Source organism: Marmota flaviventris, chromosome 11, assembly GCF_047511675.1.
Source record: "Marmota flaviventris isolate mMarFla1 chromosome 11, mMarFla1.hap1, whole genome shotgun sequence".
Lineage (NCBI taxonomy): Eukaryota > Metazoa > Chordata > Mammalia > Rodentia > Sciuridae > Marmota > Marmota flaviventris.
Window position 1 is genome coordinate 105,681,646 of NC_092508.1, and position 26,009 is coordinate 105,707,654.

At 40.7% G+C, this 26,009-nt stretch overlaps 1 protein-coding gene across 1 annotated transcript in view; it reads left to right on the forward strand.

Annotated features, from left to right (window-relative positions):
- Ccdc93 (CCC complex scaffolding subunit CCDC93) overlaps positions 1-26,009 on the forward strand; it is an 81,075-nt gene that overhangs the window by 43,119 nt on the left and 11,947 nt on the right. Inside the window, exons 12-22 of the mRNA XM_027954023.2 lie at positions 6,009-6,125; positions 8,633-8,695; positions 12,217-12,290; positions 13,609-13,690; positions 14,562-14,633; positions 16,066-16,119; positions 17,687-17,749; positions 17,976-18,084; positions 20,158-20,240; positions 22,329-22,366; positions 23,825-23,909. Of these exons, the coding sequence (XP_027809824.1) occupies positions 6,009-6,125; positions 8,633-8,695; positions 12,217-12,290; positions 13,609-13,690; positions 14,562-14,633; positions 16,066-16,119; positions 17,687-17,749; positions 17,976-18,084; positions 20,158-20,240; positions 22,329-22,366; positions 23,825-23,909 (840 nt within the window). The remainder of the gene's footprint in view (positions 1-6,008; positions 6,126-8,632; positions 8,696-12,216; positions 12,291-13,608; positions 13,691-14,561; positions 14,634-16,065; positions 16,120-17,686; positions 17,750-17,975; positions 18,085-20,157; positions 20,241-22,328; positions 22,367-23,824; positions 23,910-26,009) is intronic.

Below are 26,009 nucleotides of genomic sequence, written 5' to 3' on the forward strand. Positions count from 1 at the left end.
TAGACTGCAGTCTCATGTGAGGCTCTACTGAGGAAGGATCTGCTTCCGGTATATGTGGTTGTAGCATTTGTCTCCTTACCACATGGGCCTCCCATTTTCTTCATCAAAGGCAGTGAGGGAGGGCATCTCCTTGCAGGATAGACATTGTAGCCTCGTGTACAGTAATATAGTCCCATACTTCCTGTCACCTTTGCTATAGCATATTAGCTAGAAACAAATCGCAGCTCCCACCTTTGCTGAAGAGGAAGGGATTACACAAAGGCAGGTGTGAACAGTAGGAGGCAGGGATCATGGGACCATCTTAGGCTTGTTCATACTGCTTGTTTGTCTTTTTAGTCTTACTGCCATAGATTGGGCTGAAAATCGGCACTGAAGTTTCATAAATATGAGTTTTCAAATTCACTGAATTTCGATAGTGGGAGTTAAGAACATTGAAAAGAGCATTTATGTATTTAGTTTCATTAACGGGAGCAAAGTGTAGATCAGGGAAAGTCGATGGTGACATCCTGTCTATCTTCTGTGGTCAGACTCTGTCAGGTTAATTACAAATAAGGATATGTCCAGAGGATAGCAGCCAAGATAGCCAAAGTTACCAAAAGTCTGTAATAGAAAGGATGGGTGGAAGAGCTATGAATACTTAAATTGAATTGTCACATTAAAAAATTAGATTTAATCTCTGTTGCTTCTGAGAAGAAAGGGTATATCTGCTTATATGTAATCAAGTCTTTGCAGATCTGATTCTGTTGTTCATTTTATTTATTTGATTGTTTATATACATGACAATGCATTTCCATTCATAGTACACATATGGAGCACAATTTTTTATTTCTCTGGTTGTACACAAAGTACTGTCAAACCATTCGTGTCTTCTTACACGTACCTAGGGTAATGATGTCCATCTCACTCTGCCATCTTTTCTACCCCCATGCCTCCTTCGTTCTCCTCCCTCCCTTTGCCCTATCCAGAGTTCCTCTATTCATCCCGTCCTCCCCGCTCCACACCTTCATTATGGATCAGCATACACTTACCAAAACATTTGGCCTTTGATTTGGGGGGATTGGCTAACTTCACTTAGCATATTTCTCCAACTCCATCCATTTACCTGCAAATGCCATGATTTTATTCTTTTAATGCTGAATAATATTCCATTGTGTACATATACCACAGTTTCTTTATCCATTCATCTATTGAAGGGTTGGTTCACAGTTTAGCTATTGTGAATTATGATACTGTAAACATTGGTTCCACGATTTAGCTATTGTGAATTATGCTGTTGTAAACATTGAAGTGGTTGTGTCACTGTAGTATGCTGTTTTTGAGTCCTTTGGGTATAATCCAAGGAGTACAAATAACCCAATTAATAAATGGGCTAAGGAACTGAACTGATACTTCTCAGAAGATGATATACAATCGATTAACAAATATATGAAAAAAATCTCTAGCAAATATTGCTTTGTACATTCTCTAGGAGACGTTCTTCCTTTGTGTTTCTACATGTGCATCCTTGGGCCATACCTGGCATCTTATTACCCAAGCTGCTCTTAAAAGATGCAACTTCAAGATGAAGTAGAGGACTGCCAGGCAACAATCCTCAGAATCAAAAGATCAGAAGCAATATTGACATAATTTAATTGGTAGACAGGAAAATTTACAAAACTTACTAAGAAAAAAACATTGCTCCCACAAATAATTCTCCTGATGATGTAACATACACCTAACTATAGAAATAAGATCAAGATGTTGACAGTAGTCTGAATGAGTACATTATAATGTGGTACTCTGCAGTGATATAAAGAGCCACTTCGGTCTGGGACACCCCAGAAAGAAACTAGCAATTAGAAAAGTGTAAATCAAAACTAAGATTTCATCTCACTCCAGTCAGAATGGCAGTTATTAAGAATACATGCAACAATAAGTGTTGGCGAATTGGGGGAAAAGACACACTCTTACATTTCTTGTGGAATTGCAAATTGGTGCAACCAATCTGGAAAGCAGTATGGAGATTCCTTAGAAAACTTGGAATGGAACCACCATTTGAACCAGTTATCCCACTCCTGTTGTCCATTTTTGCTAGCTTTCATTCATGAAGTTTTGACTTCTTATGTACTTTTGGTCTTATGGTTTTGTTTTTGACTGTGAACCCACTATATTCCTTGAAAATGTATGGGTAGAAATTGAAACCTGGAGTTGAAGCTTTATTCCAGGGAGAATCTCTTTTTGCTCCTGCAAAGCACATGGGAACACATCAACTTAGGTTTGTTTTATACATAGTTCTGTTTTATGGCATTATTGGACTTGCAGGTTTATTAGACCATTCAGGTAGTATATGGATTCAGATTGCAGAACTGAATGTGGGACAACAATCTGTTGTTACAAAATCTCATACCTATGTCAATATTTATGCATGGCATTTGTTACTGAATTGTACAGATCAAAGCTCAAGATCACAGTTTGGGCAAATACCTTCAGTTTAAAAAAAGTAGATACAAATACCCTCCTGAATCCCCAACTTTCCCTCACTTTTTGAACTTCGGTAATTTCTTAAAATTCTTGTTACCTCATAGGTTTAAAATTTGTTTTTAATTTTAAAAAATTAATATTTTATGTAGTATATTTACTTGTTCTAATTAAAGGGTCAACCAAGGTACCAGGAACTTCTGAAGTTCCTCTATTGGTATAGAGAACTTCTGGAACCCTTTGAAATAGAGATTCTTTTTGGTTCAGCTTAAAGAACATATTTTGGTGAGAGAGGGGAATGATATAGGAAAGTTCCCTGTATTGGGAAGAAAGTTAGGGCTGGGAATGTAGCTCAGTTGTAGAGCACTAGCCTAGCATGTACAAGGCCCAGTCCCACCAAAAATAAAAAATAAAAATAATAATAATGCAAAGAAATAGGTGGTTAATATGGAAATAACATTTTGAGTCTCTTTCAGTTACAAAAGTGTATAGTTTTAGGTAGAGTAATCATTTTTTGTTTTTCTTGGGTATTTGCCATTTTGAACTGTACTAATACTAATGAATGGCATTTAAATTTTTCCTCGAAGAATAGAGGTTGTGAATCTGTCAAGTATTAGAAAATGTTGAATCTACACCAGAAGTCATCTTAATCCACATTGTGCTTTTGAAAATACATTCTTAATCTGAAATTGTTGAACAAAATCAGATTAGCACTTGAGCCCTCACTCCATTGTAAACACAAAGGATGTATTTGTAGCTGGTTGACATTCCTTGACAGATGCTGCATTTAGCAAATAGCAGTCAGTTAAAATGACCCAGTATTTAAATTTTTTTCTGACAAGAATTTAATATAAAATCCCCCTTCTCCATCTAACTCTGTGCTGTCATTCAAGATTCAGGTTGGTTGTCTTCAGTTCTCTTCTTCATTGTAAATCTCAATGAATGCACTGTTGTATGAGCCCTACTGCTAGAAGGGCCTGTATCTGTTTTCACACTGAGTTCTTTTGGCTTTAGGATGGTATTTGAAAGAAACAAATAATTTAGATTGCTTAATAAAAGGTATCTTTGAAAAATAGAGTAATCATTTTTTCACTAACTAGCTTAAGAACTTTCTTCATTTTAACTGTTATTTTATCTAAAAATTTCCCATTAGAAAAAGCAATTTTGTATAGTAGAATGTCTAGATTCAAAGGCAAATAGAGGAATTCATAAATTTTTATGTGCAGTGGGCCAATATATGTACATATTAGTTTACTTGGATTAGAGAAATGTCATATATGGAAATGGTATTTGGTATCCTGGTATGTGCATTAATTGTTTATAAGTGCAAATTTAAGAGACTCCAGAGAATGAGAATTGCTGCTTAGCACCATGAGAAAGTATTTGAAAGTCTGTGTGTGCTTGGAACATACTGTATCATAGAAGTGCTATGTAGAGGTTTTTGTAGTCTTCAGGATTCTTTCTGTGTACTGCCAGAGTTTTCTCTCCATTCCTATGGTTCTGTAAGAGTGGGATCAGGGAGACCTTCCCCCTCTCAATGTTATGAAATAGCAGCCGACCTCTTGGTGGGCCCACTCCATTGGTAGTTCCAATCAGTGGGGCGGTTGCCCAGGTAGTCAGGTTCTCAGCACTGTTTTCTTGTTTGTTTTGTTTTTCAATAACACCTGAAAATTACTCAGGCAGTGGAGGGAGGTCAGGATGCCCTAGAATAACCTGACTTCAAACATACAGCCATACCATGCAGGCTAGTTCCAGTGCATGGGCAATTAATTATTTCAAACAAAATAGTAATGTAAAATGCTGGTAATGTAAAATGCTTTCAGTATATGCCAGTGACACTTTGGAAGTCAGTGTCCGAGAATCTAAATTGCTGTTAAAACCAAATGCCAAAATTAATTGTAAGAAAAAAAGATATTAAATACATAGAAAACAAAAGTAGCCAAATTAATAACATAGTTCAGGGTGATCTAATCAAAGTGAAGATACAATTAGTTAATTGCAAGTCTGTTTCTAATAAATGATTTGGAAATAGGAAAGGGATGGTCTTTCCTTTCCCTACTTTTCTTATGCTCTTAAATCATTTTCAGAAACACTTTCTACTTCCCCAAAGTCCTAGGTTTCCAGGGTAACTGCGTTGTGATGTCAAGTGCTTAGGTATTCTGTCTTTTGTAGAAAATGATGTTCCTTACTCTTTGATGTTGCCACATCCCACTGGTTGTTTCCCACTTCCAGAATTGTTAAGCCCCCAAAACTCATCATCTATGAATAATGCTTCTGAATTATTTAGAGAAATCCTTAACCAAAACAAATGGCAGTTATGACCATGCCATTTCTCCTCCTCCCTTCCCATCTGTTTTTCCCAGGGGTACAGCTTCCAAACTTCAACCCATGATTACTGTTAAAACATGCAGGGAAAGTTATGTACCCAAATAGTTTTGTTGCACTTGGACAACAAGTCAGTGCTTAACTTGGAATTAGGGTACTTTACATAAAAAGGGAATATGGTTAAGAGGCATTTTCCTGTTTAATAAAGCTTTTATAATAATCCAAAAAGTATTTTAAGGGCAGCTGTTGCAATAGACCTTTTTATTTCTTTTTCCTGGTGATTTTCAGGGGTTTGAAGCAAGTGTTTGCATTTGCTGACTCTACCATGGTGCTCCCTTCTTTGGCATGGTTTCTCAGTGACAGACATTTGCTCTCCTGGAAAATGCCACCACGTTCACCTCAACACTTCATCCAGAAATGTCTCCTTTACCCACTTCAGTCTTAACATTCTCTGTATCTTATTCAGTCCCTTTTCTCCATCTCCTCCCTATCACAATTTCATAAGTTCCTACTTGGCCGCTCTCAGATCTGTTCTCTGTTAACACCGGAACAGAATAAAGCATAGTTAAGTGAGTGGGCCCATGGTTGGGCAAAATGAGTTGAGAGGTTTGTTTCTAAATGATTAGGATTTTTAATCGTATGCTTGTATTGCTTTGATGAAAGTGAATCAATTTTTTATTATTATTATTATTATTTTGGTACTAGGAATTGATCTCAGGGGCACTCAACCACTAAGCCACATCCCCAGCCCTATTTTGTATTTTATGTAGAGACAGAGTCTCACTGAGTTGCTTAGCACCTCACCATTGCTGAGGCTGGCTTTGAACTTGTGATCCTCCTGTCTCAGCCTCCCAAGCCACTGGGATTACAGGCATGTGCCACCATGCCTGGCCAATTCATTATTCTTCATGATTCCATGAAGATGCTGCTGTGACCATGTTATTCTCGTACAAAAGATGATTTGATGGTGCCCTGTTGCTTATATTACACTAACAAAGCCAGTTCTGTGGTCCTGTGTTTTTGTCCATGCTTCTCTCTGCCAGTCTGTTGATAGGTATTTGGGGCATTGTGTCAGGACCTTCTCTCTGGACTAAGGTTCTGAAGAGGGCCCTGTAACTGTATGGGCGTGGTGTGACTGACTGCCAAGTAGTGCCTTACACAGACTGAGCAGGGATTAATATTATGGACCAAGGTAAGCTAATTAAATTGTTTATATTTTCCCACAGCAGTCTGAGCTCTCAGCTGAAGAAAGTCCAGAAAAATTAGGAACCTCCCAGCTACATCGTCGGAAAGTTATCTCCTTGAATAAGCAGATTCAGCAGAAGACCAAGCATCTAGAAGAGGTTCGTGTTTTCTCTTTATAATTTCATTCAGATAAATGAAGCTGTTTTTCAAAGGAGAAATTGGAGAAAGAGTGAAGATCTTCACAGCAGGTTGATCAAAGGAGATTCTAGAACAGGGTTTGACATACAGTGGCCCTCAGGCCAATCCAGCCACGTACACATTTGTAAATAAAGTTTAATTAGAATATATGAACAGCCACTTGCTTACATATTTTCTGTAGCTGCTTTCAAGCTACCATGTCAGAGTTGAGTAGTTAGAGCAGAGACTAAATGACTTAGAAAGCCTAAAATATTTACTGTGTGGCCCTTTATAGGAAAAGCCTGCCAGGCTCCATTATACAAGATCCCAGGGCAAGAGCTGCATTCATTCACAAATACTGAGCTCAATTGTATGCTAAGCACAGAACCAAGCCCTGGGGATGAAGAGCACATTAAGATCTCTGCTCTCAAAGATCCAGTGGGGAGTTATACAGGACAAAAAACCTCCATCACACTTATCATCATATAGGTACAGCTGCAGTGAATGCTTGAAGGAGAAGGTGGCTAAGGAGCTGAGGGAGTGACTGATAGGAAGACCTGACGTAGCCCCAGGTCACTGAGGACTGAGTCTGGAAAGATAACTAGGCATTGACTGGGCAGAAATTCCGCATGAGGTGTGTGGAGGATTTAGGAGAGGATTTAGAAAGCAACATGAACAAAGACCAGGGGGAGGAAGTGTTGGTTGATTTTGATTTTGTGGTTGGAGAGTCTGCTTGGTCAGCAGAGTCTGATTAAACAGGACCTTCCAGGTCATGTTAAAATCAAAGGAGCCGCAGAAGGGTTGAAGCAGCACAGTAGTGTGATCTGATTTGAATGTTACAAAAGCATTCTGTTTGCTGTGAGATTAATTGAACTGGGGTGATAAAGGATTCATGAAAAACCAACCATCAGGAAGCTGATGGAGTTGTCCAGGTGGCCTGTGATGACAGGGGAATTGGAAGAATTTGGATCACTTTTAAGAAAGCTGTTACAGATGGCATTCTGCAATACTTAGTGATAGATGTGACTGTTTGGAAAGACCTTTATATATTTTCAAGAGGAAACTGGGGAGTTTGACTAGGGAACAGTCATATGATGTTAAAAAGTTGTTACATGCTTCAGTTACATGGGGAATAACACTTTATTAGACAAATAACATGTAGTAGAAGATTATAAGCATGGATATGGCTTTTTGTAAAACAGTTGATGAGAAATTCCTATAATAGTTGATTTTTCAAAAATGGATACCAGTTGGCATTTTGAGCTTGCTCGTTTTTATTCTTGCAAATTTCACGTATTCATTGGTCTTGCCCAGTCATTTTTTTTAAATAAGGTGTTGATTTTACCCACTCTCTGGATCATAAGGAAAGAAGGATGCATAGGTTTGCTGTTATTTGGTTTGTGTTCAGTCATTTATTTAGACATTGCAGTAGTTCTTAGTGAAGACTGTCATCTCTACTCCTGATCCTTGCCATTGATAAGAACATAAAAGTGATTGGTTCAAAAGGAACTTGTCACAGACTCTGGATGAACAGGAATGAAGGATGGAACTTCTTTATTATTGAAAGAGGATAGTTTAAAGTTTACTCTAGACCCACAGGAACATCTCCACAGAGGTGAACACTTACTTCTCCTTCCTGCCAGAACTTGAAAAAGAATGCTAAACTTGTTCCAAATGGCAGTCTGGACTCATTCTCAGTTCAGCTGAGAGGCCAATCCTCCCTGACTTTTGTGTCTGTTTTACAGTTGGTTCAGATCCTGTGTTTACCAAGAACCTATTGTTTTTCAGACATACTACCTAACATATAAGACTTTTTAATAAAGAACAAAAATTGGTATTCTCCAGTTGATATTAAAGAAGACTGGTGTGTGCAATAACCCTGACCATGTAATTGGTCTACTGAGTGAGGAATCAGGAAGAAAGAATTAACGTTTTCAAGATACAAGTTTATAATAGTAAAGATAATTAGTTTTATTTCTCTAAGTATTAAAGTCCTGAATCCTTTCTTTTATCTGGCATTATTTGCCAACTGGTTACACTCTGTTCTGGAATCCTGTGTGCTGAAACATAGTTTGTAGTCTGTAAGTAGGCAGGTTGGTTATCGGAATTGATTATAGCCATAGACAAGTCAGATAGACTTGAATTTGAAACTTGGCTTTATCATTTGTCAGCTCTGAGAACTTTAGTTAAGTAACTTAGCCTTTCTGTTTTTATTTCCTTGCCTATAAAATAAGTATAATATCTTATCCATTGAATGTAAGGATTTATGCAGAGTACCTAGTAGAGGGTCTGACACATACCTGGTGCTAATTAAATATAAGGATATTTTTTCATGCGTTCCTGGCAACTCTTCTAAAATTCCTATATTTTCTCAGTTTAAATATTTCTGAGCTTCCATTTTCTCATCTATGAAATGGGGGATAGTATCCACATGTGTATTGCTGTAAGGATCAAATGAAAGTAAACATCTTTTATCTTTCCTTTATAGCTGCAATCAAGTCATACCAACTTACAAGCCAGATATAATGAAACAAAGAAAACCCTAACAGAGGTAAGCAGGTCCTTCTTCCTCCTTGGGCCTCTGTCAAGAGTCACTTTTATCCAGCACTTGTGGGGGAACTTGTGTTTCATCAGCCTAATGGGAGTACAGTCCTGTCCTTATGGTTCAGTCCACCTCAGGACACATGGTGTATGTGACCCATGCCATCAGTTTGTCCACACTGCCGTGTTCTAAACCATCAGTGGTCTTGGTAGGAGAGGTGTCTGAACTGAGAGTCAATAGAGACTCCTTGAGGAGAGCTGGTTAGATAGGCAAGAGGGCACAGAGAAGAACTTGCAGGGTCTCTCACAGCCAGTGGCCCCTATTCCTCAAGCAACAAGTTACAAAGCAGCTCCAGAGGACTGAAATCCTTAAGAGCAAGAAGGTCTCTCTTAAAAGAGAGAACCTCAAAGTGATATAAACTGCTGTTCAGGAATACCAGTTGTCTCCCAGGTGCAATGGGGAAGGAGAGGGGATGCAGGTCAGGGAGGAGGTGTGTGGGTGTCTTTGAGCTGTGGGATTCACTTTCCAGTTCAGGCTGGGAGCGCGCCATCTCACATCAGCATCCCAGTGCTGCTCTCCTCCCACTGGTGATTGCCTAGGAAACCAGGCAAGGAACAGATGCCTCTGCCGCCACCTCTGTCATGAGGAGCATTTAGATATTTCTGTCCCTCGTATTTCCACAGAAGACTGTCTTCATCTGAATCTGAAAAGCTTTCTTTGTGGTGACTTTGGTGCTGAGACTGTGGTTGTCCTCTGAGAGGGCCTCACTGTAACATCTCTACCTGTTGCTGTCTGGGTCACTTGGAAGCTGGGACCATGTACAACATCTCTGAAATCAAGACAGTTCCTAAAGTTTCACATGAAATCTGCTGATTTAAAATTCTTATTTTTGTGGCAATATGCAGCAGTTTTTCACCATCTTGCTGTAAATCTGACAGAGCTTTTCATTTGTGACCAGGACTGGTCTCTTTGGTTATTGTCTGAATGTTTGAAAAGGACAGGGGTGAAGATGGCCATTAGAATAAATTTTTTTTTCCTTTTCTCTAAAGAGGCTGTGTTGCATTTGGACAACTGAGCTTCCTTTACACAGTTCTGTGACTGCATTCCTAACAGATAAGATACAAAGTGCCTGGGGGTGGAATCCCTGCTGCTCTGTTACTTTTTAATGTTGCAGAATCCCTGGCCTGAAGTTCGCCAAGTCATGGATCAATCTTTGTATAACAATCTGAAAAAAAACTGAAGGCAAAACATATTGATATCAGTTTTTAAGACATGTCTTAGAATATAAATTCTAAGTGGTTGTAAACTGCCTTTTTGTACTAAATACTAAATCAAGCATTGGTTGAGCTTTTTTCCTAGGCAAGAAATACGGAAAGAGTTGACCCAAGTCAATAATAAGGGGAAGTATTACTTTCCTCAAAGAATAACAGCCAGCATCACCATGTGCTGGGCCCATCACTTGTATTTGTCCGTTAAATCTTCACAGTGACCCTAACAGCATACTCTTCTTTTCCCTGTTTTGCAGATGGGGAAACTAGGATAGAGAGGCTAAATCACTTGCCAAAGGCTATACAGTAGGATGCCAGCATTCAAATGATGGCTGTCTGGAATCAAAGCCCTTTCAGAAAGCTTACTATCTAGTAGGACAAAATTAAATCCCATCTAGAAAAATGGGAAACCAGGCAAAACCTAGTGCTTAACAACTTAATAAGGAATTTTAATTTGTTGTCCTACGAATAAATAATGTCCTTCATCTCTGTGCCTGATTATCTTCCGTTCAAGTCGGGCTGGGCAGAGTGAGCACTCTGAACCCTTTCATGCCAGGGTTCCTGGCTTTTACCTTTTCAGCAAAACCTTCCCTTCCATGATAACCTAATGGCACTGAAAACCAAGAAGACTTGTCTTTCTGCGATACTTAGGAATGGTGAAGCAGGCACGAAAGGCAGAAGAGGGGTGGCAGCAGCAAGTGACACCTATTGGGAGGTGCATGGCTGCCTCAGAGAGGCCAGGAGACTGCTGGCTCTTGTCTGCAGCATGGGCCTGGGTCTACCTGTCCAATCACTAGTACAACTTTAATTTTCTATGTGTAAGGTTGATTCTTTTCAACACATGCAATATCCTCTTGTATCGCTAAGGGCATTGGTTGTCTTGAAACTTTTTCTCTATTCGGAATTCACATATTGAATCTGTACATTTTTTATGGGTTTATCTTCTAATGTTTGATGACTATGGGCTATGTTCTCATATTTAATGTTCAAATTTCCTTTCACCATTTCTGTGGATGCAGTATCTGTTTTATGAAGCATACTTCATGTGTTATTCTGAAGAGTGATGCCTTCTATTTGGTGGGATCAGCCAGTGGTAACTAATATTCAGGATCAGAGAAATCCCGAAATTTCTACTGACTGTTCCCAACTCTGAAACCCTGTTCTGCATCTGAGACTCATGTACCTTCCTCTTATATTTATGGAAGACAGGCTTTATTGCTTTGCCCACCTAGCTATTGCAACACAGAAACCCAATCCTGCAAGTTGGTCCTTTCTGTGTCTGTTGACTCCACACAACTGACCTCTTATCCATTCCGCTTGCCATTTCTTGTCCATTAAGATTAGTCCATAAATGGACTAATAAGAGTCTGGATTTGGCGGGGGGCGGGGGGAATTGGGGCGAGAAAGAGTTGCTACAACTTCTGCCATTTTCTGCCAGAACTCTTGGAAACTTTCTTTTTTAAAAAAAAAAATAATAATTCACCTGGTTCAAAATTCAAAAAGCACAGAATGTATTTCTGTAACCAGGCCATCTATTTACCCCCTCCTGACAATCCATATAACCAATTTCTATTGAATCTTTTAGGAAATATTATGACTATAAAAGCAGTCATGTATATTCTTCATATATGCACACATTTAAGGTATTCATCCCTTTGTACGTACTAGAAGCTTGCCATACTCATAATTTTGTACCTGTTAGCTGTCTCACACTAGATATTAGAAATCACTGGAAGCTACTTTACTTGCTATTTAAATATCTGTGATGTGTTCTGTTGTATGATATTACTGAACACTTTATTCATTCAAATCTGAGTTGCTTTAAAATTTCCCTCATCTGATTCAGAAAAAGGAAGTAAAACTGTTCAATAGACTAGGTTGTTAAAACTCTAGCAAGACTGGCATTCTGAGATTTAAATCCAGGTCTCCCTCTTTTAGCCACTCTTTTTCTTTCCTCCTTGCTACCATAAGGCATCTTCTGTCAGCATTAATTCAACTTTCCATCCATTTGATGCTGCTTTGAAGCCATGGCCAAAGTTTCTTTTGCCAGAAGATCAAAATCTGATTTGGCCTTTCCATGCTTTTCTTCACCCCTATCCCCTTTCTCTGGTCCACCTTGCTTCTAAATGAGCAACCAAATCCAGTGGGCTCAGGCCACCTATCAGAAGTGGGATTCAAGTGTGAGCCAGGGGAAGGAAAACAGAAACGCTTTTCCCTCTACTACCAAGTCCCTAGCAATGTTGCCTCCATTTTTTCTTGCAGCTGAAAAGTCACAGTGAGAAACTGGACAAAGAGCAAGCAGCCCTTGAGAAGATAGAATCCAAAGCTGATCCAAGGTGAGAGCTCTCAGCATACATTTATTTTTTCTTTGAAGAAAGTAACTTCCAGTACCTGGAGGCTTAATTTGTTTGCACACAAGACAAAATAGCCAGAGGTCATGACTTCTAGCCCAATGCCGGTCAGTTAATATCATCATAGAAAGGGTGCCCATCCAAAACCAGGTGACTGCTGCTGGGCACTTGCTGCCATATGCTCCGGACTGCACTGAGTTACCCACCTTTCTCTCAGTTCCCCTTATAGTCAGAAGCAGCAAAGGTATTTTTGTTTTGTTTTTTGTTTGTTTTTAAAACAGTATTTTTTTTAATTGCACACAGGGGTACTTTATCCCCACCCCACCTCACCCCATCCCTTTTTTTTCCCCAAGACAGGATCTTGCTAAGTTGCTGAGGCTGTCCTCAAACTTGGGATTCTCCAAGTCTCTGGGATTACAGGTGTGAGCCACTGTGCCCAGCTGAAAACAATATATTTTCATAGTATAAAAAAGCCTATAGGGAAAATTCTTTTTTGGCTTCTGTCCCCAGCCCAGTTCTCCTTAGAGCCATCTATTATTACCATATTTTTAACAGCACACATTTTAGCCATGTGTCCTTGGGAGAAAAGATGTGATCTTTTTGCAACAACCAAGATGCTATAATTTTATTTTTCTCCATGTAAAATTAATTACAGTTTAGAAAGAAGGAAGCACTTAACATCTGATTTAGCTCCAGACTGTTTGGGTGTAAAATCTACTAGGTGTTGCCCATTCCAGTGAAATTGTGAAATCATAAAAAGTTTCAGGCACAGGATGAGATGTTCTAGTGTGATGGACATTTTTAACAAAAAGTACCCACAGCCCACTTGGTTCTGTAATTAGAAACCTTTCTTTCATGATAAGGAGCAAAGTGCTATTAGGCATTTAACATTTTTATTTTCAAATTAGTCCCTTTTTTTAATGGCCCTAAGCAGCTTGTTTCCTTTCCAGAATGGTTATTAAAAATGGTTTTCAATACTGTTTATGCCCTGAGTGTAGCTGAATAATTGGTATCATTAATATATCCAGTACTATTGAAACTTACTGATATTTCTACAGTTGACATTTTAGTTCTAGAATATGTAATGTTTATTTGGATCAGCCTATAGTCTTGGGCATATAAATGAATAATAATGTCACTTAAATGAATGTCATTACCATTTGTGGAGTACCCATTAGACTCTCTTGGAAGACACAAAGGGAAATTAAAAATGGAGTCCTTTCTAGTGGGGCTCTTGTTTTAGCTATGATTTATAAAATCATAATGGCCTACCATATGTCATTTTTTGGTCTTTTCTTTTCAGTATTCTGCACAACTTGAGAGCACTTGTAGCCATGAATGAAAATCTGAAAAGTCAAGAACAGGAGTTTAAAGCACATTGCCGAGTAAGTTGTTTGCCATTGGAAAACAAACCAGGACTCTTGTAAAGGCTCTTGACTTACCTCCCCTGTGCCATGGGGCATTCTATCCAGTGCAGAGTACAAAAGCAGATTCATCAAGCAGTTATATACCAGTCACCTGAGGGTACCAGAGTGAGACCTCCAAGTGAGGGTATCCAACAAACAATGTTATCTAATGTCTTGGAAAGAAAAATCTTAAAATGGTCTTTAAAAAATATATTTTGTTGACAGATGGCTTTTGTGAAGGTAATAGCATCATACAAAGCCAGGGCTATCCTTTCAAACCTGGATGTGTATATAGCATATGTAGAAGCCTGAGTTTCTGCCATCTGGGCACTTCCAGTCTAGTAGTGGGGGTGATGTGTACACAGATGACTTCAGCAAGAAACAGGAAATAAGGCCCGGCAAGTTCTGTGAGCACCAGGGAAGGAGAGGCAAGCCCATCCAGGAATCATCAGGAAGCTGGATCTTAAGGGCCAGGCAAGATGAGCAAATAAAAGAAGGATTTGGTGAAACAGGGTCCTAGGTGATAGACAGCTGAGTGAAACTGAAGCCTGCTGGAGAAAGGAAGCAGAGCAGCCTGATTGGAACCAAGTTCTGAGCCACTCATTGATTTCATTTCCCAGTGATTTCCCTATAAACCTAACCTGTCCTTTGCAATGACAGGCCCCTTTAGACTGAAGGACAGCTTCCACACAGCTGCTAGGGGAATGGGGGGACTTTCCCAGGCTGAAATTTGGAGATCAGAGCAGGTAGTTCTCAATTGTGAAAATAAGTCTTCTGGATCAAGTAGTAGTTAAATAATTGCATCCAGTTGTTAGCTTGTCTGAGTTTTGTAAATATGTTACTTTTAAAGGAAGAGATGACACGGCTTCAGCAGGAAATCGAAAACCTGAAAGCTGAGAGAACACCAGGTGGAAGCGGAAAGGTAAGGACTTGGTTAGTCCGCAAGACAGCTGCTGGTATGGCCTCTGTGGGGAGTGTCTCTAGAGGACCAGCCCACCAGATAGTCTGGCGCTAAAAAGGACTGCTGGATTATTTCACTTAGACCAATAAATACACGTTTCTCAACTGCTTTCCTCCTGCAGTTTTCTTAGATTTTTATCCTTTCTTCTCTTCCTTCTGTGAAAGGAGCAATAGGCATGAATTACCAGATCACAAAATTATGTCCTTTGCCTTAGATTAGGAAGTGTTTAAGCTCTGTTTCCTACTCCACTTACTCTTCAAAATGTCTTTTAGTTTACCCATTTACCCTTCTCTAGTCCTGCTGGGGATATGTTGCCACAAACATGAAAGAGGAGAGCAGTGCTGGGTTTTGTGTTAGAGCCCCAGGACTACAGGAACATTTTGGCTTTAGGAACATCAGTTGCATCTCTGAACAGGAGACTTGCTCTTCCAGGGACCTAGCGTGGATGTCCATTAAATGTTAAGTTAAAAAATAGAGAAAAGAAAATGAAGTCTGTGTCTAGACAGATGAGTGACATGAATGTCTACAAAGCCAGCATGCATAGAAACAGCAGGCCTGGGTAGAGAGTTACATTGTAAATAAATAAAGAATAATAAAAAGACAAAGCACAAAAGAAAATGAAGTCTATTTCTTCCACCAAATAAGATTGTAGGGATCCCTTCAATTTTGTTTTCCTTTGTCACACTTCATTCAGAGTTCATTTCTGAGGGACCCTGTGCCTAGGATGTAAGAACTAGGTGGGTCATAGAGCCCATCAACTATACCTTCTCTCACCCTTATATAAAGGAGAACATGAGGCTTAGGTAGGGGAAGAGAATTGTTCAAGCCAGTACCAGGGTCCATGTGCCCCATCTGGGCCCCACAGTCTCCACCCACAGGGGCCCTGGTCTTCGAGGTGCCTCCTCATTCATTTCAGCCAGGCCACATGACTTCACATCTGCAGGGGCTGATATGGGTGAACAACAGAGCCAAGGATTCATCCATGTCCTGGGACCATCACCACCTAGCCTGCCTTGCCAATTGTTTCTCAAACTTTGAGCCTCTGAGATATAAATCACCACCTCTGCCAGTATCTGAGCTTCCCAGATGACAGACCCTCAAGGTCACATTTCCATTTGCAATAATCTTGTTAAAGAGATTCTTACGTTCAAAAGCAGTTACTGTTTTGCATGTTAGGGTGTAACTGATAGACATTTAAGAATAATTTAAAATCTGGGGCTCACATACAGGCTGTTGGCTTTCTACTCTTTCTCCAAATGATGCTCAGTGTACATCAACACACTTCTCAGCTGGATGGGCATTCCACATCTCTCACCCCCTTCCTCCTTTTAGACCCTCAGCTCTCCCATTCTCCCTACTTAAAAAAGTAGTTATTGTGTTTTCATCCTTTCAGAACCTCTCCAGTGGAGAGCCACATGAAGCCCTGACCTCTGGGATGACTCATGATGTAAGTACCTGCCCATTCTCAGGACTGGTACTGCCTCACAAGGTGTAGTGACCCAGCTTTCCCTTCTCTCTCAGCAATTTCTCATGCCTGCTTTAATGGTCTCTAGAGCCAACTTCTTGTCTCTTGGGCCTTCAGGGCATTGTACTGTTTCACACACCTGACTCCTAAGGGACAGCCCTGAAGGTTACCATTCCAGAGAGTTTTGTCCCAGGCCAGTGTGCAAGCATTTTGCCTTCACACTGGCATCTCATTTGAGAAGTAGGGAGGCTTATGCTTGTCACAGCTTGGGGGCTCTACCGGGAGGGGGAAAGCTCTCTCTATTGGACTACATAGCAAGATCTGTAGACTATTTCTATAAAGGGCCAAATAGTAGACATTTTCAGCTTTGTGGGCCAACTGTGCTATAATAGCCCTAGTCACTATGTCAGTGAATGGACATGACTGTATTCCAGTAAAACTGCATTTACCAAAAATAGGTAGAAAGGCATATTTGCCCCAAAAGTTGTTGGATTTAGCTCACAGGCTATAGTTTGCTTACCTCTATTCTGAGTTAAACCAGAGCTCCCAGCACTTCAGTGCAATTACAGGAGAAAGAGGAAAGGAAAAGTGGGGAAACTCTTCATGTTCTTCTTTAAGGGGCTTCTCTTTATAACCTGCGAGGAGAATAGGCTTAGAACTCTAGGGAAACTGTTGAAAGTTGCCTAAAAATGAGCTCTGTGGAGGAGAGAGGGGGTTGTGTGTATGTCTCCATCCATGCTTGTACACGCTGATGCACATGTGCTGGGGGAGGGGATACCTTTGACCCCTTTTGTAACTTTGATGTAATAAACCATCCAACCATGTCTGCCTCAGTTCCATGCAGTGCTAATATCTCCCCGTTCTCAGAGTTATCCAAAATAACTTTCCATAATCATAGAAATGTTCTGTATCTGCCCTCCAATATAGTAGCCACCTGTGGCTGCTGAATGCTTGAAATATGACTATTACAACAGGGAAACTGAAGTTTTAGTTCATGTTAATATAAATAGTCACATGTGGCTAGTGGCTATCATATTGGACATCTTAGTTGTAAGTAAAAACAGAAAACTAGCACTGTCTCCAAACACACGCCATATCTATAAGGATTCACCTTTTCCTCCTCATAATATTTTTTGAGGTATGGGGGAAGGACTTCACTAAAAACACTGGATCCTTAGTGAAGGAAGAGACAGTATAAAAAGCTCTAGAATCTCACATGCAGTAGGACTTGTACCTTACACTCCACCTTTTGAGAAAAATTTGAGGGTTCAAGATGGAGGAGATACATATTCAGCCTACAAAGACTCAAAGAATGAAAGTTTTGTTAGGCACAGTGGCACATATCTGTAATCCCAGTGACTTGGGAGACTGAGGTAGTAGGATTTCAAATTCAAAGCCAACCTCAGCAACTTAGCAAGACCCTGTCTCAAAATAAAAAGAACTGGGATATAGCTCAGTGGTTAAGGATGCCTGATAAATAATCCCTGGTACCAAAAAAAAAAAAAAAGTTTTCTATTCCTACATAATTGTAGCCTTTTTCAATTTTTAGGAAGACCTAGACAGACGATATAATATGGAGAAAGAGAAGCTTTACAAGATCCGTTTACTACAGGTAAGTAAAATCAAGAACTGACAATACACAGATAGGTCTAAATAGGTATGAATATCCTACTGCAGAACTCTAAAGTCTCAATGTGTAAGAACTAGAGAGACCAAGTTATAAGGCTGCTGTGTACCAGTCCTCTTTCTTTCCAGAATGGAGACAATATTTTGGCCCCTAGAGAATATATAATGCCTTTATTCAAATATTGTTATTTTCCTCTCCCTTTTATATTTAGGCTCGACGAAATCGTGAAATAGCAATTTTGCATCGCAAGATTGATGAAGTGCCCAGCCGAGCTGAGCTAATACAGTATCAAAAGAGATTTATTGAACTCTACCGCCAAAGTAGGTGCATCAGCCATTTACAAGCTCCCGAGGTTGGGGAGGGCCAATAGGCAAGAGGCTGTGTCTGACTTTAGCATGGCAGAGGGGACTCCAGAGCACAGTCTACAAATGTCACTCCAGGAAGGGCTTCACTTTGTCATCAGGCACTCACGATTCTAGGAGGAACACTGTGGTGCTCTCTGTAGACAGATTCTTTACCAGTTGAGCTCTTTGAGTAATGCTTTAAACTAGCCCTCATTCTGGTCAGCCATGTGATCTTCCCCTGAGCTCCCACTTTCCAATTTCATGTGGAACATTATGACCCTGATGTCTGGATGGGTCCTCACTCATTATTCTCTGCAGACTCTCTTGTTGATGTGGTCTTAACTTTAATACCATCATCTTCACCCAGTAATCCCAGAGCATTCTCCTGAGCCTGAATGAGTGTCTCCATCTTGTTAGGCTCAGAATGGCCTTAAAGTTGCCATTGTCTTTTTGTGCCCACCTCTCCTGCCTTATGTTCTTGCTTGCATAATATCTTACATAAATGACCATTAGCTGTACTGTAGTGGCTTTTCCAAGTCTCTTAGGTCTCATCTAATAAAATTGCTTTTCTCTCTGCTGACAAATATTCAGGAGCTCCCCCAGGCCTTCTGAATAAAGCAGATTTCCTTCTTGTACCTGGGATAGGTCCTCCACAGTGTGAGTGACCTACCTAGAGGCATTTCTTGATCTGGACCCTCACTAGCCCACACACTGCCTCTGTGCCTACCCAGAGTTTTGGTATCTTATCTCTGACTCCTCCAATTACATGGACCAGGATCCCTTCTCTTCTGTTAGGGAAAATCCTTCAGGGTCCAAGTCAGTCCCTATAAGCCTGTCCCCAGTCCCCCACTCCCCACCCTAGGCAAGAACTAACTATTTCTCTAGCCTTCCCTCTTTCCATGTGTTCCTTATACCCAAAACCCAACAGGTAGAAAGCTGAATTCAGCCTCCTTATCCTGTTTCCTTTAGCTGAACTGGGTCCACTCAGTTCTAACTCCTGCTGCTCATCAGTTTCTTATTAACTTTCAATTTCGTTTCTTCCAGATTGCTGCTGCAGCCTCCTGGCATCTCTGCCCAGAGTCGAATCCTCTCACTAAACTCTTGCCTGAGTAGTCTTTCTCAAACAGAAAGTTGGTCATACACCCTTGCTCAGAAACTTTAATATTTAATAAGTTCCATAACTTACTGGATAATTTTCAAAATCCTTGATAGACTGTTCAAAGTGCCACATCTTCTGGGCTTCCTCCTACAGTCACCCATGCCCAACCTCTCTAGCACATCTGCATCTTGGCCTGTAAACCATTCCCTAAATCCATAATGTCACTTTCCTGGCGTTGCCACTTGGCATTTCAAAGTCCATCTAAGAGTTTGCCTCAAGGCCAGGGCTTTTCGGCACCTCCCTGGTTCAAGCTCGAGCCCACAGTCTTTGCTTGAGAAGTCCAGGTCGTGCTCCTCTCCACATCCCAGCTTTCAGCCAGTCCTCAGATGGACTCAGATGATCAGAGGTGGATATCATGAATGGCAGTTTTTAACAGAAAATAGGTTTATCTTTAGATCCTTTCCTTTGTCTGCTCAGAAGCTTTTAACAATAATGCCTTGCATCTGTATATTTCAGAGTAAATTTCTTACCCTAAAGTAATTTGTTAAAGGCATGTTTACACCAAAGCCATTTTTCAAGCAGTACCAAAAAAAAAAAATCTATATCTACTTTTAATCATCAGATATTTTCAACCTACACCTGTTCTTGAGCAAGATGGGGAGAAGGAGGCCTTGTTAATTTGTGGCAGTGATTTGCAACTTTAGTTGTAATGTGTTATTGGATGACCTGGGTCCCACCTACAGACATTCTCATTTCTGTGACTTTTTTTTTTTTTTTTTTTTTTAACATTTCCAAGGTGATTGAGTTTGCACATTTTTGGGGCTTCATTAGAGAGTGAGCTCCCAGCCCTGGAAGGCCTGAGTCCTGGCAGTGTGCTTCCTCTGGGAATGAATGTTTAGTTCAACTTGATATGTGTTACTACTCATGTGCTAATTTCTTTGTATTTACAGTTTCAGCAGTGCACAAAGAAACCAAGCAGTTCTTCACTTTGTATAATACCCTGGACGATAAAAAGGTTTATTTGGAAAAGGAGGTAAGAACCTTTAAAAAGAAAATAACTTAATCTAGTAAGTAGCTAACAATGTAGTTTACTCCAGGAAGTTAAAATGAACTTGATGCCTGGGATGGGTTCATTCAATTTAAGTAGAAAGAGCACCTACTGTATGTCCAGGGCTGGGATTCATCTCCAGAAAGGGTAGGATTCCTTGGGAGTTAGTTCATCATCTGCCATGAATTGAGGCTGGTGGACAACCATTCTGTAGTGCCCCACGAGAAACACCATCATGAAAAGAAGTAAAGTGCAAGCTCTGAAGCTGGGGAAAAAGTGTTGAGGAAGGGAGGCACCAGCTGGGGATAGTAGGTGGCCTTGTTCAAGCTTACGTGAAGAAAGTAGCTCAGAAAGTAGCTCTTTATTCATCACTGGCAGGCATTCCTCTGAATTAAGAGAAATGAAAATTTGAAACAGGAGCAAAAAGTTAACATAGGCATGCCTCCCTCGCCATCTTACTCTCTGACTCTCCTACTATGATTCAGCTCCCGCCCCCACCCCCTGCATGCACGTATGCACGCACGCACACACATACATACCCTGTACATCAGATGATTGGGGTAGGATGTGCACCTGAATTTAGATAAAAGAACAGCCCCAGTCTTGACAACAGCACAGTGTAGTGAAGAGAGCACAGGATTTCAAGTCATTTTTGAGCTTTAGTTTGTCCTCATTCACCTCACCTCACATCTGATTCTGATGATGATTATGATCAATAAAGTATGAGAAAGTATAAGCTCCTTTCATACAGTGGATTCTTAGTGCATACTAGTTTCTACCCACCCTCACAATGGGGCTTACAGAACTTGTTTTTATTATCACCTTTTGACCTGCAACTAATTAAGAACTTTTATAAGAACTTTAATAATAGTAATATGATGTATCATCTAAAGTCAAATCAAGGCATCTAATTTTTGTTACTTTCGTTGCATATTTTCAGTCAAATCAGACAAACTCACTACTTGATAAGGGGTTGAAATTTATTTCTCTGTATCCACACCTTTACACAGTGACAGGAATCTAACATTTTTAAATAAATGAGTGAATTTGGTGAGATTTGAGTCAGTCATCGGGCAGAGCTCTGCCCAGGCCCTGACTATAGGGAAGACTTGCCAACTCTAACTGAGGGATAGTTCAGCCCCTTCTCAGAAGGCCATGAACCCTCAGTGTTTAAAGTTGTTGCATTTCTTTTTTGAACTTGGACTTTTTTGACTTGCTGGGAGAGGCTAGACTTTCTAATTCAAAGCCAAATTAACACAGTTAAAATTTTGCATTTGAATAATTATGTTTTATTCCAAATGGACTTATGCCTGTGATATTTTAGAAAACTTCTCTTTGGAGCATTAAAGACAAGAATATCATTTCCGCATTTCAGATTATGAACTGGAAGTCCAAATATGTTCATTGCTTAGTCCCAAGCCCATAGTTTGAGTGAGCATACAGCCAAAAGAGAACATAGGTTGTTAGACTCCAGGCCAGGCTATTCCCAGGACTGTAGTCCTGAGGCAAGTCAAGGGTGCTATTGTAGAGACTTAGGCAGTTTCCATGGGAATGGAACCATTAAGGAAGCATTCCTTCAGAGGCCCTTAGAGCCACCCACCAACTGGACATGTAGGCAAGAAGATTCAGGGAAGGGCAGTAAGGTGTGTCCTGTGCTTTCAGTCAGGATTCCAGCTGACACCCCTGCATTGATAGCCCTGAAGAGAAAGTGCAGTCACTAGCAAGATCGAAGCAGGTGTGGTAGCATCTTGCCCAAAGAGCCCTCATATTAGTTATATGCTTTCTCAGCTGGTATTTAGGGCCCTTCAAAGAGCCCTCATCCTACATTTCTATGGGAATGTATCGCATGAAGAAAAGTTTTCTATGAATAGACAGAGGTGGATTCCCTGAGAAAAACTATAGGACTAAGAACATATTACTCTGTTTTTTCTTTCATCTGTTGCTTTAATCTACTTAAACAAGATATATGTTCCTTTCAGAAGCAGCATTTGGAGAGGAGGAGAGCTTTCAGTAATCAAGGTAGTTTAGGGATCTGTTCGTCTTCTACTTACAGCTTGTTTTTTAACTTCCCAGATTAGCCTGCTGAACTCAATTCATGAGAACTTCTCCCAGTAAGTACAGTCCATCCTCCCTCCTGTTTGTATTGCTTTCACCTTGTATTGTCATGGTATGATTGAGAACGTACATGCAGGCCTTAAAGCTGGGTATATGATTCTCACTCTATCACCTCTTCTGCTAAGAGCAGATATAATTGGTCACATTATCCTTGAGTTCCTGCAAAAATATAATGATGTTAGAGTGCATTTTAAAAACACCAAAGAGTAGCTTAGGAAAAAATTAACTCTCAAATCATTTGACTTGGCCTAGCTGCTATAATCTTTTGAATATTAGTTTCATCTTGATAAGATGAGATTAATACCACTTATTCTTAAGCACATAGAAATGCCTTAAAATTTAGATAACAGAACTATAATTTTTAAATATTTTTAAAATCTTGTAATTTTTTTCTTCTAAGTTAATGTGTATCCTCTAAACCATTTTGTTCACATATGAATTTTTTTCCTCTAAAAATTAGATGCAAAGCCCACCTATACCTAGGCCACAGCAACCCTGAAACAGAAGAGGGGGACAGCAGAGGTTTGTGCTAGAGAGAAAGGAAGCCTACAATCTGGGAGTGAGTCCTGCCAGGATAGTGGGTGGACAGTCCTGGCAGCCTAGAGCTTGCTCCCCACTTAGCAGGCTTCCTTTCTCTCTAGCATAAACTCTACTGCCCCCCTTATCTGGGCCCATACTGAGGTCTTAATAAATTACAGACTCTAGATTTTATGCTTCTTTTCTAATGAATGAGAGAAAGAAAGAAAGAAAGAAAATAACTATGACAAATCCCTCATAAGACTCAGATTCAGTTAGTACCTCACAGTCTTAAGATATTTCTAAAAATGGTGCTTTATCTTTCTTTCCTGATAATTAAGAGAACCTGCAGTTTGAGGGTGTCTGTGAAGAGTTCTGCTCTGTCAGGCCCACCCTTTGGAATAATTCTCAGTCCTTGGATGTGTTCTGATGCCCCTAGTATTCTTCCTTCTGTAGAGCTGAAGATGAGAAAAAAATATCTTAGCACAGCAGGAGTCCACCCATTTAGCTGCTGCTTCTAGCAACAGGACCAGGTTTCTCAGCCCTGGTTTTAGGAACACCTGGTTATGTCTCCCCATCCCAATTGTCTCCCAATTCTCAGATTTTTATAAACCAAATCAAATTCAATGGTACATGCCACAATTCAAGGTAAAAAAAACTGCCTTTTCCCAGCAGACTTCCTCTCTTGTAATATTTAGTCATGTTTTACTTTAACAAAACATGTATTAAAAATGTTGTGGGAAATAAAAGATTAACATTCAGTTATTAGACCAGAATGATTGTCCTGAATTTCTCTGTGGTGTGTAATCGTAACTGCCTTGAAAAGGCCAGGTTGCCTCTTAGGGCATGATATGGGTACAGGGCTGAGTCCGTGGTCCCCTCCACAATTTCTCAAGAGTTCTGTGTGCTGATCATACCTCTCCTGGTTTCTCTTTCAGAGCCATGGCCTTCCCTGCTGCCCGGGACCAGTTTTTACGTCAGATGGAACAGATTGTAGAAGGAATTAAGCAAAGTAGAATGAAGGTCAGTGGTTTCTTTACTGTCACACAGCAGTTCCATGGTGGTAGTGGGGAGGTCCTGGAAGTATTTTGTCCATCCTGATGGCGTTCCTTCCACAAGGGGATCCCAGCGGGCATCTGATTGTGCAGCAGGCAGGGCCTGCCCCCAGGGTGCCTGCACTCTGGGGTCCAAGTGCTGCTATAAGCAGTATCTCCAAGTTACTGAGCACCTACTGTGTGCCAAGTACTATACTAATCCTCCTGAGAACCCTCGTAGTGCATTCCTCGTGTTAGCCCACTGTGAGGTGAGGAAACTGCCTTTTCCCAACAGACTTCCCCTCTTGCTCAGTGATCCCTTCACTGGATCTTTGCTTCACTAGACATTCATTCCTTAGGAGTCTCAGATCATAAGGGCATAAGAACCCCCTATGAAAAATAGGCAAATAATTTCTAAATTTGTTTCTGCTAAAACAAGAAGAAATTGAACCTCAAAAGTCAGAAGAGAACAGAATAACTGAGAAGGGACACAAGAGCCCCAGAAAGCTTTTCAGAGAATCCTGCAGTACATGGGCAACAAGAGGTGTCCCTCCTTTTGTCCCATGTACAGGGCCCCACTTTGGGAATACAGTGGACTTGCTGACTGCTTGAGCTGGGGGCAGACTTATAGCTGCAGTTTTGACCACATTCCCAATTGAACCCTAACTAGTACCTCTTGCTCTCAATACTTTGTAAAAAAAGATATCCTAGTGGTCCTTAGATTCAGTAGTAGAATCTAGTGGGGACTTCATCTCCACTCAGGATCCTGGGTTACAGTGCTCCAGAGAGTGGTGCCAGAATGCAAAATGAAAGAAGGAATTGTCTATGGGTCCTGTCATCATAAAGGAACCACTTTCAAATGGCAAACATTGAAGCTGCCTGAAATCCTATCTCATTAGGAAGAGCTAAAGGTAAAAGTGCTCCATATCTCTTTCCCTGTAGAAAAACATCATTGATTTCCCCTTTAGTAATGTCAACAAAATATCGTCAAACGAGGGGGAAAGGGTATTACTTTGAGGAGACATGGTTTCTCCCACTATTCAGCCACAGAAATAACAGCAAACATGTCATTTGCACTTGCCATGTGCACATGCCCTCACCAAGGTAGCAAGTGTGCATGAGATGCCTTCTCCATCTGGGGTGTAAAGTGGATGGAGCCTGGTCACCCCAAACTGGTGGCAACCCATATCTCAGTGAGGTGGTCATTTCTAGCCCGCTGCTGCTTCTCATGGAGCTGCCCTCACTTACAGTAAAGGACAACAGGAGTGCATTGGGCTCTTTCTTCCTTTTGCTTCCCTTTCTGTGTACTGGGAACCTCATCCTTGGGGGAGGAAATTGGCTTGACCCCTTAGTTCTTTGCATTCTCCCCCAGCTCAGTGTTAGCCAGTGAAGGAAGCTGCTAGTTGGTGGGGCTTGCAGGTGAAGGGAACCCAGGGCAGGGCAAGCTGTATGTCTGTATCCTCAGGGGCTAATGAAGCACCTGACCCATGGTGGGTGCTCAGGAACTATTTGCTGAACAAGTGAATTCATTCAGTGGACTCTAAAAACAGTACTCAGAAAGGGTTCCAGGTGGGGTTTGAACACTGATTGGCACCCCAAGTGAAAGCACTTTGTGTGTATTTGCTTATAAACTCAACAAGCAGCACTCCCTGTAATGTCCCATGGTGGGTCTTGCTTTCAACATGTGGCAGTTGAGTCTCTGGAGAAAGATTCCCCAGACCTGGCTGGGTCCAGGCATTACTGGAGATAGACGAGCACTGGGTATGTGTGATGCAACCGATGTTTATGTTCCATCTAAGGGCTTCTGAGTAAAGACAAAGTCACGTGTTGGCAGCCATTTTGACCTTACCCAGAGGAAGTCAGATTTCTGGGTCTCTGGAATACTTCAGGTGTTCAGCAGAAGCACTCCAGAGTTCCTGGCCTGGGTGTGAAGAAGTAAGGAGTAGAAATGGTTTGAGTGAGCAAGAAGGTGCTGAGGACAGTATGAAAATGAAACTCAAAAGTAGAAGTCAGCTCCTGATGGTGAGAGTGGGGGGACTCTTCCTGCTGACGCATGCATCCTAGTTAAATGTTAGGAAAAGCTGCCTTC